Here is a 14,521-nt window from a genome sequence, read left to right as displayed (position 1 = left end):
GGCTTATATGCAGGAGGCAACTGAGGCAGTTACAGGTAAGTCAGATGAGTCATCGAACCACCCAGGGAAGCCATGCCTATGGAAGGTACGGGAGCCCCCACGCACCCAGACATCTCCAAATGGGAGTGGTAAACCCCCTAATGGAGTCCAGAGCAAAAGCAGAAGGGACCCATGACCTCTCTTCAGGTCCACTAAAAATTGTAGTCCCTGTCCATGGCAGCGGACATCCAGAAGACAGCTAACAGTGAAGGCAGGACCATGATCCACAAGTCAGGCGGGTGGTGGGGGTCTGAAAAGAGGGTTCGGATCGGAGGCTGAGACAGGTTTTATCTGGAAACATGGAATGAATTATCATTATTCCAGGTAATCCAAGATGGACAGTAGATGGATATATAATCTTGTCAATTTCAAACGGACCAGTGTAATGGGTAGAGAGCACCTTGGATTCAGTTTTTAAAGGAATGTTCAGGGGAAAAAAACTGACCAATGCAGCAAGGTGGTAGCTGAGAGCGATGTCAGTAAGCATACTTTTGGGTTGAGGTGGTGCTAAACCAAAAGTCTTGCCTGATTGTGCTCCTGGGAGGGAATTAGAAGGGTCAGCTTTGATTTGCCCCAGTTGGATGATGTAACCAAGGAAACTAACGGTCTCCACATGGAAACTCATATTTCTCCGCTTTAAGAAAAAGCTTATTTTTGAGAAGGTGCTGGAGGACACAGCAAACTTGAGTGTAGTGTTCTGACTGATTGCAAGAAAAAAAAAATCAATATGTTTTTCAAGGACACAAAAACAAAATGATTTAAAAAATCCCTCAAAACATTGATGACAAAGGCTTGGAAACCGGCAAATATATTGGTTAAACCAAAAAGCACGACATGGTACTCAAGTGACCTAGGGAGTGTTGAAGGGAGTCTTCTACGCTTATCCATCACAAATACGGAGTAGATGGTAGGCATTTCGAAGATCTAGCTTAGAGAACACCTGAGCACATCCAAGATTTCGAAGGCTGAACTGAGCAGTGGAAGGGGGTATTTGTTCTTTACAGTGATGTTATTCTAGCCCAAGTCGAGGCAGGGGCGCAGGGTACCATCCTTCTTATCAACAAAGAAGCAACCTGCCGCCTGCGGAGAAAATGACAGATGAATAATGCCTGCCACCAAGGAATCAGTGAAATTATTTTCCATGGCAGCCTGCTGCAGTAACAGGTGAGGTTACTGAGCCTGCGAGATGGTAGGTGGCTCTGGGCAACAAATCAATAGCGCAGTCATAAGGATGGTAAAGATAAAGCTTTTTCTTTACTGAAAACCACAACTAGGTCATGATGAATCTTTGGAACTTTGGACAAATCTGGGGTCCGAGAAGGTTTCAAAACTGTCAACACAAGGACAAGCTGAGCGTAGAGAAGATGAAAAACAGAACTGACTCCAAGCTAAAACCCTCCCTGCGTGCCAGTCTATATGGCAAATGTGTTTGGCACAAACGGTATTCAGATTACAATTCTGCTGCCATAATGCTGGACAGGACAAGGAAAAAAAAAAAGTGAGAGGACGGGTAAACCCTGGACAGGTAAACAGTCCATCATAGGGCCTAAATGCATAGATGTACGTTGAAATTTCTGACACTTTTGTGGTTCCATCAATCGAATGAAGGTTTGGTGATACTGAGTTCATTTTTGCATTTTGCCTCAGAGCAAGGATCTTTCAAACTTTTGTTCAAGAAAAACATTTCGACTCAAGGACATGGCCAACCAACAGTCTAGATCTCAGTCCAATTAAAAAAAATGCAGTGGCTTGCAAAATATTTTTCAATCATTCTCCTTATTTTGCAATTTAAGTGTTCCTTCGCTGTGTAGAAAACTAACCTTGACTTCATACCTGCCTGCTCACCCTCCTACAGCTCCTCCACCCGCCTGGAACAATCAGCGACCCCCCTTTAAAACCTTTTTATCACCTGACTACAGTAAGACTGAATTCATTACCTGTTCAGATTCTTCTGTGGACAAACGTCACATTCACCTGGAACTAACCTGCCTCTTTTCCCTCCTCATCAAATTCAATCCAGTTTATTTATATAGCGCCAAATCCCAACAAATGTCATCTCAAGGACTCAAGCCATTTAGAGTCCAATTCATTGTAAACATAATCTAATCAAATTCAATTCATTAAATTAAAAATGACTCCAATTCATAAATAAAGAGCCAATTAAAAAACAATTTAAAATATAAAGGAAACCAACAGATTGCAAACAGACCAAACTTGTCTTCGGTCCAATCTCCCGTCCTGAGCGTGCCTGAGGCGACTGTGGAGAGAACCGACTCCCTTTGAACAGGAAGAAACCTCTGGCAGAACCAGAACCAGGAAGGGTGGCCAAGTTAAGCAAGCCTTGGACCGAAAATCTGGATTCCCAGAAAAAAAACATTCAGAACAGTTCAAATAAACTTTTATTCAAAAGTCGCTCCTTTGTTGTGTTCTGCCTCAGAGTCCTCTTACCTTTGGCTGAAGTAGCTGTGACGATGTGGTCCTAAACCAGATACATATCTAATGTCTCCAAAGCGTTCAGTTTGAATGTTCATGTCACATTTCATTTGACTTTTACATCATTGAAGTGAGACAGACGTTACAATCCTGCGCCGGAGGAGGCCGGACGCAACTTCAGAACTGATACACACACGCTGACATGTGTAGCATCCATATTTACTTCCGTAAACGCAGCGTGCTTCATGTGACATCATGTCTGACCCATGTGGGCCACTTTAGAGCCGTAGACTGTTCATTCTAAAGTCTGATGGCGGTTGCATGTAAAATATAATATGAAAAACCACGCAAAAAAAATCGGATCTCAGACCTGCAGTGTGAATGTAGCCCTAGATTTCCAACCTATCCAATCTAAAAAAAAAAAAGTCTTTTGAATTGTAATTCATTTAAAAAAAAATTTAAAAAAGAGTTCAGATTAAATCTGAAAAAGAGTTTCAGATTGAATCTATTCAGATTCAGATATTTTGTTTTCAGTTCCAAACCTTTTTTTAACTCAAGATTTATTTTTTACCTTCAGATCCTTTTTTTTCAGTTTCAAACATTTTTTTTTTTTTTGGCCTAGATCTAGCGTGAGGGGTGGGGCTTCAGCTTACCAGGATGTGGAATCATGAGTGACACTGAGTTGAAGGGGCACCTTCTGTCATATTGCCTTCAGGAAACGTGGGAGTTGCAAAATCTCTTTTAAAACCTTTTATACTTCATGTTTATCCACTACAAATGCATAACAATGATAGAACCACTCACCAAGAGAAGGCTTGTGCCACCAAGAAGTCGCCGGGGTAGGTTCGCACTGATCAGGCGGTTGGTTGTCAACACAGCCAGCAAGCTTCCTTCATATGCGCAGAGTAATTAGGCTGCATATCCAGATATTTGGAGTGACTCAATGTGTACTTTAAACTGGAACAGTACTTTCACAAGTACACAAGCGTACAAGTATCGAGACAAGAACGCATACTGAGGGCCCCCCCTGTTTAACAGTGGCAGGATGACTGGGAGAACATCAGTTTGAAGTGAGCTAATATACGTAACACTTTTTGGGCGAGGGAAATGTTCATTTCTGAAGCATGGCTCAGACTACTGCTCAATTAAGCATATTCTGTCACTCTTACACTGCAGTTTGTGTTGTCTCACCCAAAATTCCTTAAATAACCAAGCTTTGTCAGTGGCACATGTTATGTTTACTAGAAATCACATTAATACGGCGTATAAGAGGTGTCAAATACGTTGTTGCAGTTCCCACGTTTCCTGAATGGACGGGCGAGTGACTTGAATATGAACACACAAATACTGTTGACACTATGTCAACCGGCATGCACCACCAGCATGTACTGCCAGAGGAAACAGATTGGGAACTGTAGAAAAATATGAAAAGTCATACAAAGAGAAGTAGAAGTAAAAGCTTACCTGTCAAAAAGGCCGAGCACCCAAAGATAAAGTTGGAGTAAATAAAGGCCTCTTTTATTTTTAGGAAATATGGTAATGTTGTGTTACCAGTCTCATGTAAGGGAAATGTGAATAAATATTACTTGAAGCTTTTATTTTGAGCTCATACAGTACTGAAAGACAAAGCAGACAAGGGAAGCATTTCTTACCTTGCATGTATCATCACTGATGCAGCCCTTCATCACATTTTCAGCATCACTTGGTGAATAGACTTCTTCATTTGAGGTTTCCAAGCCATCCAGATCCAAATGTACTGAGTCTAAACGAAGATCTTGGAGACAGCCTTTGAAATGCCCCCCCCATTTATCAGAGTCCCAGTCGCTCGGAAGTCCTCCAACATAGACCTGATCTCCACTGTTAACAGTCACCTCAGGAATCTCCCCTATTCTGTAGAGAAGGTCTGCATGATAAAAAATCACCTGTCTGTGTTTGACTTCCACAAATAAAAAATGCTGCTCACCAGTGGTTATAAATATTGGAGCTGTCAATGGACTGCTGTTAGGCAGAGAGCTGACAAAAACTCTTCCCATTCCCAGGTAGACTGAGAAGTAGACCTCTCCCTCACTTTCAACTGACGGCTTCCTTAGCTGGAAAAGCAGCCCATCTGGTTTTAATGATTTCAGGAAGAAAGACACACTGAAGTTGCTCCCGTGGCTCCTGCTTACATCAAAGGCACTGAAACTCATTGTGTCCTCATGGCTGTAGGTCACGGATAGGAATTCTGTCAAGGAACAATCAAAAGATTAGAGTTATCAAATAAAAACAAGGCTATGGCAGTTTAATAATTTTTAGATAGTGCACATAGTGTGTGTGTGAGAAGAAATTGTCTTCCATTTATTTTCGGGTCCTATCATGAAGAGAATGTTATGATATGTTAATGACTTATGGCATTGAAACTAAACAGTTAACAGGTTTTAACAGTGTTCCCTCATAACCCTGTCTCATCTGACCATTTTTTGATAACCTTTGAGTTTACATTACTTGACTATACAGTTTCTGAGAAGAAATTTACGTATAGAAGGTGTCTATCAGAGGATGCTGTAACCAGATTTAAAGAGTTAATTCCATCATCCTTTTCTTCACTGCCATGTGCAAACATGACAGAAGACGACTACCTAAACTTTACTCCAGCAGCACTTGACTCTCTTGTTGACAGCACTATAGTTTCAATGCGTACAGCACTGGACAATGTTGCCCCTCTGAAAAGGAAGGTAATCAGTCAGAAGAGGTTGGCTCCTTGGTATAATTCACAGCTGCGTGCTTTAAAGCAGACTGCAAGAAAGCTGGAGAGACAGTGGTGTTCCTCTAATTTAGAAGAGTCTCAATTAGTCTGGAAAGATAGAACTGCTTATTATTCATCATTGATAGAAGAGAATAAGAATAATCCCAGGTTTCTCTTAAGCGCTGTAGCCAGTCTGACTAAGAGTCCGAGCTCTGCTGAGCCAGGTATTCCTTTAACTCTCAGCAGTGATGATTTCATGAGCTTCTTTATCAATAAAATTGTTTCTATCAAAGAGAACATTTCCACTATTATCACTGATGTATCATCATGTAAAGCAGCTTTAGAAGTATCTTTACTTTAGAACCTGATTTGTATTTAGACGGCTTCTGCCCAGTTGATCTCTCTGAACTAACAACAGCAATAGTCTCTTCTAAACCATCAACTTGTGTTTTAGACCCAATCCCAACCAGACTGTTCAAGGAGGTTTTCCCTTAATTGACACTTCCATATTGGATTTGATCAATCTGTCTTTGTTGACAGGATATGTACCTCAGATTTTTAAGGTTGCTGTAATTAAACCTTTACTTAAAAAACCTACTCTTGATTCAGAAGTGTTAGCTCATTATCGACCTATATCCAATCTTCCTTTTATGTCTAAAGTTCTTGAAAAAAATAGTTGCAGCTCAGCTTTGTGATCATTTCCACAGAAATAATCTGTTTGAAGAGTTTCAGTCAGGATTCAGAGTGCATCATAGCACAGAAACTGCACTGCTGAAAGTTCCCAATGATCTCCTCTTAGCCTCTGATAGCGGACTTGTGTCTGTGCTTGTCCTGTTGGATCTCAGTGCTGCATTTGATACGGTCGATCACAGTATCTTATTACACAGACTTGAACATGTTATTGGGATTAAAGGAACTGCATTAGGCTGGTTTAAGTCATATTTATCTGATAGATTTCAGTTTGTTCTTGTAAATGAAGAATCTTCCTCACACACCAGAGTAAGTCATGGAGTTCCTCAGGGTTCTGTGCTTGGAGCGATTCTTTTCACTTTATACATGCTTCCATTAGGTAACATTATTAGACAGCATGGCATAAATTTCCATTGCTATGCTGATGATACTCAGCTGTACTTATCTATAAAACCAGATGAACCCAATAGGTTGGTCCCACTACAAGCATGTCTTAAAGACATAAAGACCTGGATGACTCAGAACTGTCTGCTTCTAAATTCAGACAAAACTGAAGTCGTTATCTTTGGACCTGAGCGCTTCAGGGAGAAATTGTCTGGCTATATAATTATTCTAGATGATATTTCCTTGGCTTCTAGTTCTACAGTGAGGAACCTTGGAGTTATTTTTGACCAGAATTTATCATTTGACTCGCAAATAAAACAGGTTTCTAGGCCTGCCTTCTTTCACCTTCGTAATATTATTAAAATCAGGAACATCTTGTCTCAGAGTGATGCAGAAAAACTGCTCCATGCATCTTTTACTTCAGGATTGGACTACTGTAATTCTTTATTATTGGGCTGTCCCACATATTCTCTGAAAAGCCTCCAGCTGATCCAAAATGCTGCAGCCAGAGTTCTGATGAGAACTAACAGCAGAGATCATATCTCTCCAGTTTTAGCTTCTCTTCATTGGCTCCCTGTTAAATTCAGAATAGAATTTAAGATTCTTCTCCTCACATATAAAGCTCTTAATGACCGAGCTCCATCATATCTTAAAGATCTCATAGTTATAGATATTATATAGTTATAGATATTTCCCCAGCCTTCAGTTATCAGGCCCCTCTCTTGTGGAATAAGCTGCCAGTAAATGTCCGGGAAGCAGACACCCTCTTTAACTTTAAGACCAGGCTTAAAACTTTCCTTTTTGATAAAGCTTATAGTTAGGCATGGCTCAGGTGAGCCTGAAACATCATCATTTTGATCATCATAATGATATAAAAACAAACATGCACACTCTAGAAAAGGAGGACGATGTAAGGTTCAGTGTTGCCTGAAAACACTACAAATATAGAGCCAAATATAGAGCCAATAATTTTTGTGAAACCTGAACTTGTTTGCCTGTGACTTGAAAGACTGTTGGTAAAAATTATTTCTGAGAATTCAATGTATATGCTTCTCTGCTGTAAGCCCTAACTGACCTCCCATCTGCTTGACCTCTTTGCTATTCCACTTGTTTAATAATATATCACTTCTTTTTTGCATGAATTACACTGCTGCACTCTTAACAATACACCAACACAAAAATGGGTAACACTTTAACGGCCTGAAAATTACAATAGCCACAAGTGCAAGCCGCTTCCTTCCACATCCACTAATGTTGACACTTCCAGGATTTAAAGCTGCAGTCGGCAGGTTTTCAAAATTGTGAGTCTAAAGTCGGAAAATTCGAACTGATACAACTTTCAGGTCCCTCCCCAACCTCTAACAAGCTCCGAATCGCCTCCCAAACCCCTCCCCCTCTGTGGACGAGGTTGTGCACGTGAATTGGACTTGAACTTTAACCTGTTGGCTGAGATGGGTAAATCCAGTGCTTAAGAGAAAGTGCCTCACGTACTCGCTTTTTCTTTTGCTAAATTACATTATATTGTACAGTGTACTGGTCATCTAAGAAAAAAAGTACAAAAACAGATTAATAGTGTCTGCCATAATCACACCTCAATCATCAATCATCAGAGACAGCCCATGCCATGCCATGGGTGGCTCAGGTGACCTTGAAACATCCCACAGTTATGCTGCTATAGGCCTAGATTGCTAGGGGAGCTCCAATGATGCACCTTTCCTCACTCTGTCCTCTGTTTTCTCCATGTACATAGAACATCATTGTTGTCATTAACTTGTGTTTCTCTCTCTCAGCAGGTATCCCTGGCCTGGTTTCAGGCACAAAGTTTCAGTGCAATCTGTTGGTTTCCTTAGCTAGGAAATTGTTTTTGAATTGGCTCTATATGAACAAATTGGATTATTTTATGAATAATTATGATTACAATTAATTGAATTCCAATTGGCTTGAATTGGAATTTATTATCTAAGTGCCTTGAGATGACATTTGTTGTATTTGGCGCTATATAAATAAAAATGAATTGAATTTAATTGAATTGGTGTCATGGTGTTTTTTGTCCCCTCTTTCCTGTCCTGTCAGCCCCCAGCTGGTTCAGGTAGATGGCCGCCCTTCCTGGCTCTGGTTCTGATGGAGGTTTCTTCCTGTTAAAAGTGAGGTTTTTTTTTTCCATGGTTGCCTCCTACCAGTGGTGGACAGTAACGGAGTACATTTACTTGAGTACTGTACTTAAGTAAATTTTTTGAGTATCAGTACTTTACTTGTGTATTTGTTTTATGGGAAACTTATGACTTTCACACCACTAAATTTCAAAGATAAATTTTGTACTTTTGACTCCACTACATTTCTAGGAAGCTTGTCATTACTCATTCCTTTTAGGCTTTGTAATCCATTGTTGCTGTTTTTCTTTACTAAAATGCAATTGGCCACACCAGAGTGGTGTAAAATGATCTGGAGTCTGGATTTGGCTGCAAGGCTGTTTTCTGCCGAGACTAAGAGAGTGTTTTGTGAACTGAAGATTGTTTGATGGCGGTAATGGACTCAACAGTAAACTTTTACTCCATCGTGTGGGGAGAAAAAAAAAAGGCTCTCCTATTTTTTGGGTGGGGATGTTTTAAATCTTTTTTTTTATGAAAATAGCTGTCCTCATTATTTTTTATTGCATTTTTATGCTGAAGACTTTTTGTAGCAGAGTGGTTCTACATGTCAGTACATCATCAGGTGGTTTCAGAGAGTTAGGCTACATGGTTCTGTAAAAGCACTCAGAAAATAATACAGCAATGTACTGATATTAGAAAATGTACTTTGTCCTTTTGAATACTTGAGTATTTTTAAAAGTAAGTACTTCAGTACTTTAACTTGAGTAAAATTTTGACTGAGCAACTTTTACTTGTAGTTGAGTAAGATTTGACCATGAGTGTCAATACTTTGACTCAAGTCCTGGAGTTGAGTACATTGTCCATCACTGCCTCCTACACGCTCAGGATGGGGATTGGATCAAAAAGAAGCTTCGTTACAATCGGTTGCTTTCCTCATCTGGGCTACTTTTTGAAAAATTACCTTTTTATGTATGAATTGGACTGATTTGGAATTGAATTAATTGGATTTGATTGTATTCTGATTGTATTACAATTAATTGATTGCTTATTGGCTTGAGTTGGATTGTATCTTTGAAGTGCTTTGAGATGACATTTGTCATTTGGTGCTAAATAAATGAAAATTGAATTGAATTGAAGATACATTTGACTGTATTTCTTTTATTTTCTGTACTTGGCACTTAATGCGAAAAGCTACACACCTTTTGTTGGGCAATACATGTTTGACTTGCTACTTTCTTTTTCTGCCATAATTGCAAAACTTTTGCAACTACGCAATATTTCACTGCTGGTTAATAAAAATGAAAAAATATAGGATAAAAATGCTGGATGAGGTTTCAGAGAAGTTTCAGAGAATTCCTTTTAGGACTAAATCAGAGACTTTAGATGAGTTTGACCAAACACAATCATGTAAAAATGCTTACCTTCAGAACAGCTTTCACTGTGGTAGGGGCGGTAGCAGTCACACTGGTAGCTAGTCCACAGGTCTACACAACGTCCATGCCCATTGCAAGGGTCCGGCTTACACCATTCAGTCTTACTACATCCTAGTTCAAAGCCATGGTCTTCTGGAAGTGTTTGGGGTAGAATAGGTTTAAAGTCAATAATCAGGTCTTCCATACATCCAATGAATCCTGCACCACTTAAAGAGTGCTCCAAAAGCTCTTCTGGTGCTCCACCTACATAGATGTTGGTAAAAGCCTCAGAGGGCTTAAAAGGTGGTTCATCTGGATCACCATCTGTAACTGTGCAGCCATCTCCGTCACAGTCTGGGCCTTTCAGAATCAAGACTAGACCTTCATTACCCAGAAATACATTAACATCCCTCCAGTCTCCATCACTAATCGAGCCAGGAAATGTTACATCCAGTTCAGAGTCCTCAGAAAAGGCTTTTGCATGAAGACCACCATTTAAAATTTCCAGGAGGAGGTGGTTATCCATATCCCCTCTGTAAAAGAGCAACATATTGGGTACAGTTGTCCGGAAGCGCAGCTGTACCCCAAAACCTCGGTGAACATGGTGTTCAACATCAACAGTTTGCTCTTCTAGAACAACCTCAATGGGAATAAATCCAGGAATAGACAAGGAAAATGTTGTTCTTGTGGAGCACTGCTCATCATAGAAGCCATTGGGACATAAGCATGAGTGACCATGTTCTCCCTTCTCCAGCCACGGAAGGCAGGTTGCTCCGTTCTGACATTTGTGATCAAGACACCCATAGAGTTTAACATCACAGTGATCACCTCCCCAAGGAAGTTCACCCGGCTCAGCTTCAGGGCAGTGACAGGTGTAGGACGCTCTCCTGTCCTCACACCAGCCACCATTCTGGCAGGGCTGGCTCTCACATTCATTAATGTTGAATTCACACAGCTTACCTGGAGAGAAATGACACTTACTGTTAGAGACGGCAGAAGCTGACACGTTATATACGTAGAGATGTACTGGAACAGTGGGGTTTGCATAATAATAACAAAAGTGTAATTATTTTTTACCTCTGTCAAGTACAAAAATAATTAGCTTAGTAACATTTGTGTCTGTCAGTTTGATCATATATATATATACGTATACACATATACATATATATATTTGTGCGCGCAGCATTACATGAAAACCACCATAACAGTTTACATGACGGTAAGTGGAGAAGTACTTTATGTCAAAGCTGGAAGTGTGTTCATACATGTACTGTTACTTTTGAACCATATGCCAGATTTTCACACATAATCAAGTCTAATTCAAAGCACCCTATGCAAGGGTAATCCATATTTTATTTATATGAAAATAACTTTGTAGCCAGGGCAGTGTATAGCTCAGCTGGTTGAACAGACGCTCCATGGACAGAGGCAGCCGGCTCAGGTTTGAGTTCCATCCTGGGACCCTTTGCTAAATATCTTGCCTGACTCTCTCTGTCCTGTATACCATCTGATAAATAAAGGCCACTCGTGCCACTCAAATAATAATAAATAAGGAAAAACTATTTTAAAAAACACATGGCAGCCCTAATTTTTTTTCCACATAACTTTTTCACCAAAGTTGGACATTTATCAAAAGCAAACTTATTACATGGAGTTTAAACATTGATTTATGAAGTTCAAGCAATTTATTTTAGTGTTTGCTTTAAACAAATTATCATTGTGTCTGGTCATACCATGGGAGGCCTAAACATTTTAACTTGTGATGTCACATTAATAGATACAACTGTCACTTTTATTTTCATGTTTACATTAAACAGGGGAGTGAACAATTGGATATGGCTGAGGTCTCTCATCATTTCTATTTTTCCTTTTTGTTCCTACTATCAAGGACATACATATGTTTTTAGTGACCATACAATAATCATTTCCTATCTGCTTTCAATGTATGCAGAAAAAATGAATTTCCTTCTCCACAAGTCTTTTACAGGAGTGCGTATCCAGCTGTACAGCTGGACACCGATTGTGGCCAATGACTAGTTCCCGAGGTAAGAACATTAACATCACTGCCTGTCTCGTGAGCACAAGTGGTGCACAATGGTGACTATGTTTTTATGGGTTTATATGTTTGGTTTTCTGTTGTTCCTTTCTGCCCTTTTTCTTTTCTTTTCTTTCACTTCACCCTAACCAGTTGGATCTTTACTTCCTTTCATGATATTAATACAAACATACAAGCATCTGTAAAAACTTGCATTGCACACACTTCCAAACACAAAACACCTACAATACAGACAGTGCATCTACGTGCACCAGTACACACCTACATTACACACAGACACACGCACACACATAGAAACATGCATCCAACACTCACTCCACTAATCTGAGCATGAGCACACGATGGAATGTGCATGGAGCTGGTTCCAGGAAGAAAGGATTAGAATTGTTCACTCAATTAACAGAACTACAGGCAGACATTGTCTCATTACAAGAGACTCATTTATCACAGGCAGCTATAGATGTAGTCACTCCAGCACAGTTTCCCCATGTGTACTCAGACTCCAGACAAAGAGGCACAGCCTTTGTAATTAACAGGAAAGTACATTTTACTGAAAACAGCACAATTATACACCCTGAAAGTAGATTTAAAATAGTTAATTTATCTATTCAAGATATGAAGTTTTGCAATGCTGATATATATGGTCCAAATGTTGATGACTCCTCTTTTTTTTCACTCCTTTTTCACTTCACTCTCTGATCACCTGGATAACACAGTTATTGCAGGACTTTAACCTAGTATTGCACTCTGGAATGGACAGGCAGCACACACAGTCTTAGGAATTGGACGTCCACAAATATTGTTAAACAATATATGAATGATTTTGGTCTTTGCAAGAATAATATATTACCTCCAAACATGAACTCTGTGAACTCCCCGCACTCACATCCAGCTAATAACCTAATATTCTTACAAAACATAGACTTAAAAAAATAATCAGTAAAACCCTTGCTAAATAAACAATAAACAATTTGGAAACCACAGTCATCTCTCTAAATGCAGGTTAACGGGAATTTTTTTACTTGCAACTCTGCACAAATTTGGATTTGGATCATCTTTCATTCTCCCAAGACTTGTGTCAGGACAAATGATCAAACTGCTCCAAGGTTCAGTCTGCAGAGAAGTACCAGACAGGTTTGCCCACTTTCCCCCTCACTTTTTGCTATATTTGTTGAACCTTTAGCAGCAGCTATCGGGCAAAATAAGAACATTAAAGGCATCTAATCCAAAAAAGTAGAACACAAGATAAGTCTATATGCTGATGATGTATTACTTTTCTTCCAGAATTTACAAACACCTCTTTCACAGACAATCACACTCACTGAAAAAGTCTCATCAATCTCTGACTATTCTATCTATTGTACACAGTTCTGCCAATTAACTGTAATTTCCAGAAGATACCCACTACAAAATTACAGTCAGGATATGTAAGATATTTAGGCGTAAGCATTTACCCCAAGGTTTTCAGAAAAAACAAAACTCAATTATGTTCAGCTTCTAAAGACAATAGAAGACGATCGATTTCCTTCCCCATATCACTCATGGGGAGAGTTGCCATCATTAAAATGATGAGCCAACCAAAAATCAATTACCTTTTCTCAATGATACCCATCAAACCATCCCCTAATTGGTTCAAGTCTCTAGATTTATGCATAGATTGGAAAAATAAGTCACCACATATTGGCTTAAAAACTTCACAGAAAATTTACAGAGATTGTGGTAGATTAGATTTACCCAATTTCCATCATTATTTCTTAGCCAATAGGTTACAATATATCCCCAAATGATGTCAATCTTGAAGAAGCATTTTGTGATAATTTAGAAATATCAAACTTTCCATTTATTAGCCCAAATATCAAGCATAATAAGTATTTCAATATCCGTAACATCAACTCCTCTCTGACAGCCTAGTGGAAATTAAAAAAAAAAAATCCAAGCCTTCACTCCTCCCATGTAGTCATACACCCATCTAGAACAATCGTGACATCCTTCCAAACAAAACAAGGGTGACTTTTACTCAGATGAACAACCACAAAATAAAGTTTTTAGAACATATAATCAAAAGTCTGAAACTTATATAATTTATTTAACTCATTTTACACTATGGTATCAGCTGCAATTTTTTTTTTAGAATATCAACAACTCAAATCCATAATAAGTAAGAAATATACAATCAGCCAACTACCCCTACAACTTCCCTACCTCAGTACTCCAAAATTACTATCCAAAATATACAGAATATTGTCCAAAACAGATGACTCTCTCTCTCTACCAATCTTTAAATGGATGTGCAGGGTCCTTCACACTCTGTGGTCACGTGGTTTCTCTCTTCCTTGCCTCATTGTTGGTTGACCTGGTCCGGGGACCTTTCCTGTCTGCTCCTGATCTCTGGAGTGGGGTGTGGTTGCAGCCCCTTCCACCATTACCATACACAGCTCGTGTAAAGCCTTTGTTATAGAACTGACACACACATACACACACATGCACGAGCATTCATTCACCCACATGCTCACTCCTCTGTTACAATGTGACTTCATAATAGTAATAATCAGTAACTACAGTGACTTTCATTCTTTAGTGTGTTTCATTACAAATTAAGAAATATTTAATACAGCTAGCTGAGTAGAATGTATAGCTGTATTTTCAGACAGAGAATGTGCTGCTTGTCTACAAGTGACATATAATACACTTT

The 14,521-nt window shown here is 39.3% G+C and overlaps 1 protein-coding gene across 1 annotated transcript in view; it reads right to left on the bottom strand.

Moving 5' to 3' along the window:
- The window catches only part of crb2a (crumbs cell polarity complex component 2a), a 66,223-nt gene that overhangs the window by 21,503 nt on the left and 30,199 nt on the right, over positions 1-14,521 (bottom strand). The window contains exons 7-8 of the mRNA XM_075456065.1: positions 9,783-10,733; positions 4,125-4,696 (exon numbers count right to left, since the gene is read on the bottom strand). Coding sequence (XP_075312180.1) covers positions 4,125-4,696; positions 9,783-10,733 — 1,523 coding nt within the window. The remainder of the gene's footprint in view (positions 1-4,124; positions 4,697-9,782; positions 10,734-14,521) is intronic.

This window comes from Odontesthes bonariensis, chromosome 22, assembly GCF_027942865.1.
Source record: "Odontesthes bonariensis isolate fOdoBon6 chromosome 22, fOdoBon6.hap1, whole genome shotgun sequence".
NCBI lineage: Eukaryota > Metazoa > Chordata > Actinopteri > Atheriniformes > Atherinopsidae > Odontesthes > Odontesthes bonariensis.
The sequence above is the reverse complement of the archived record's forward strand: the minus strand, read 5'-3'. Positions and strand labels throughout refer to the sequence as shown.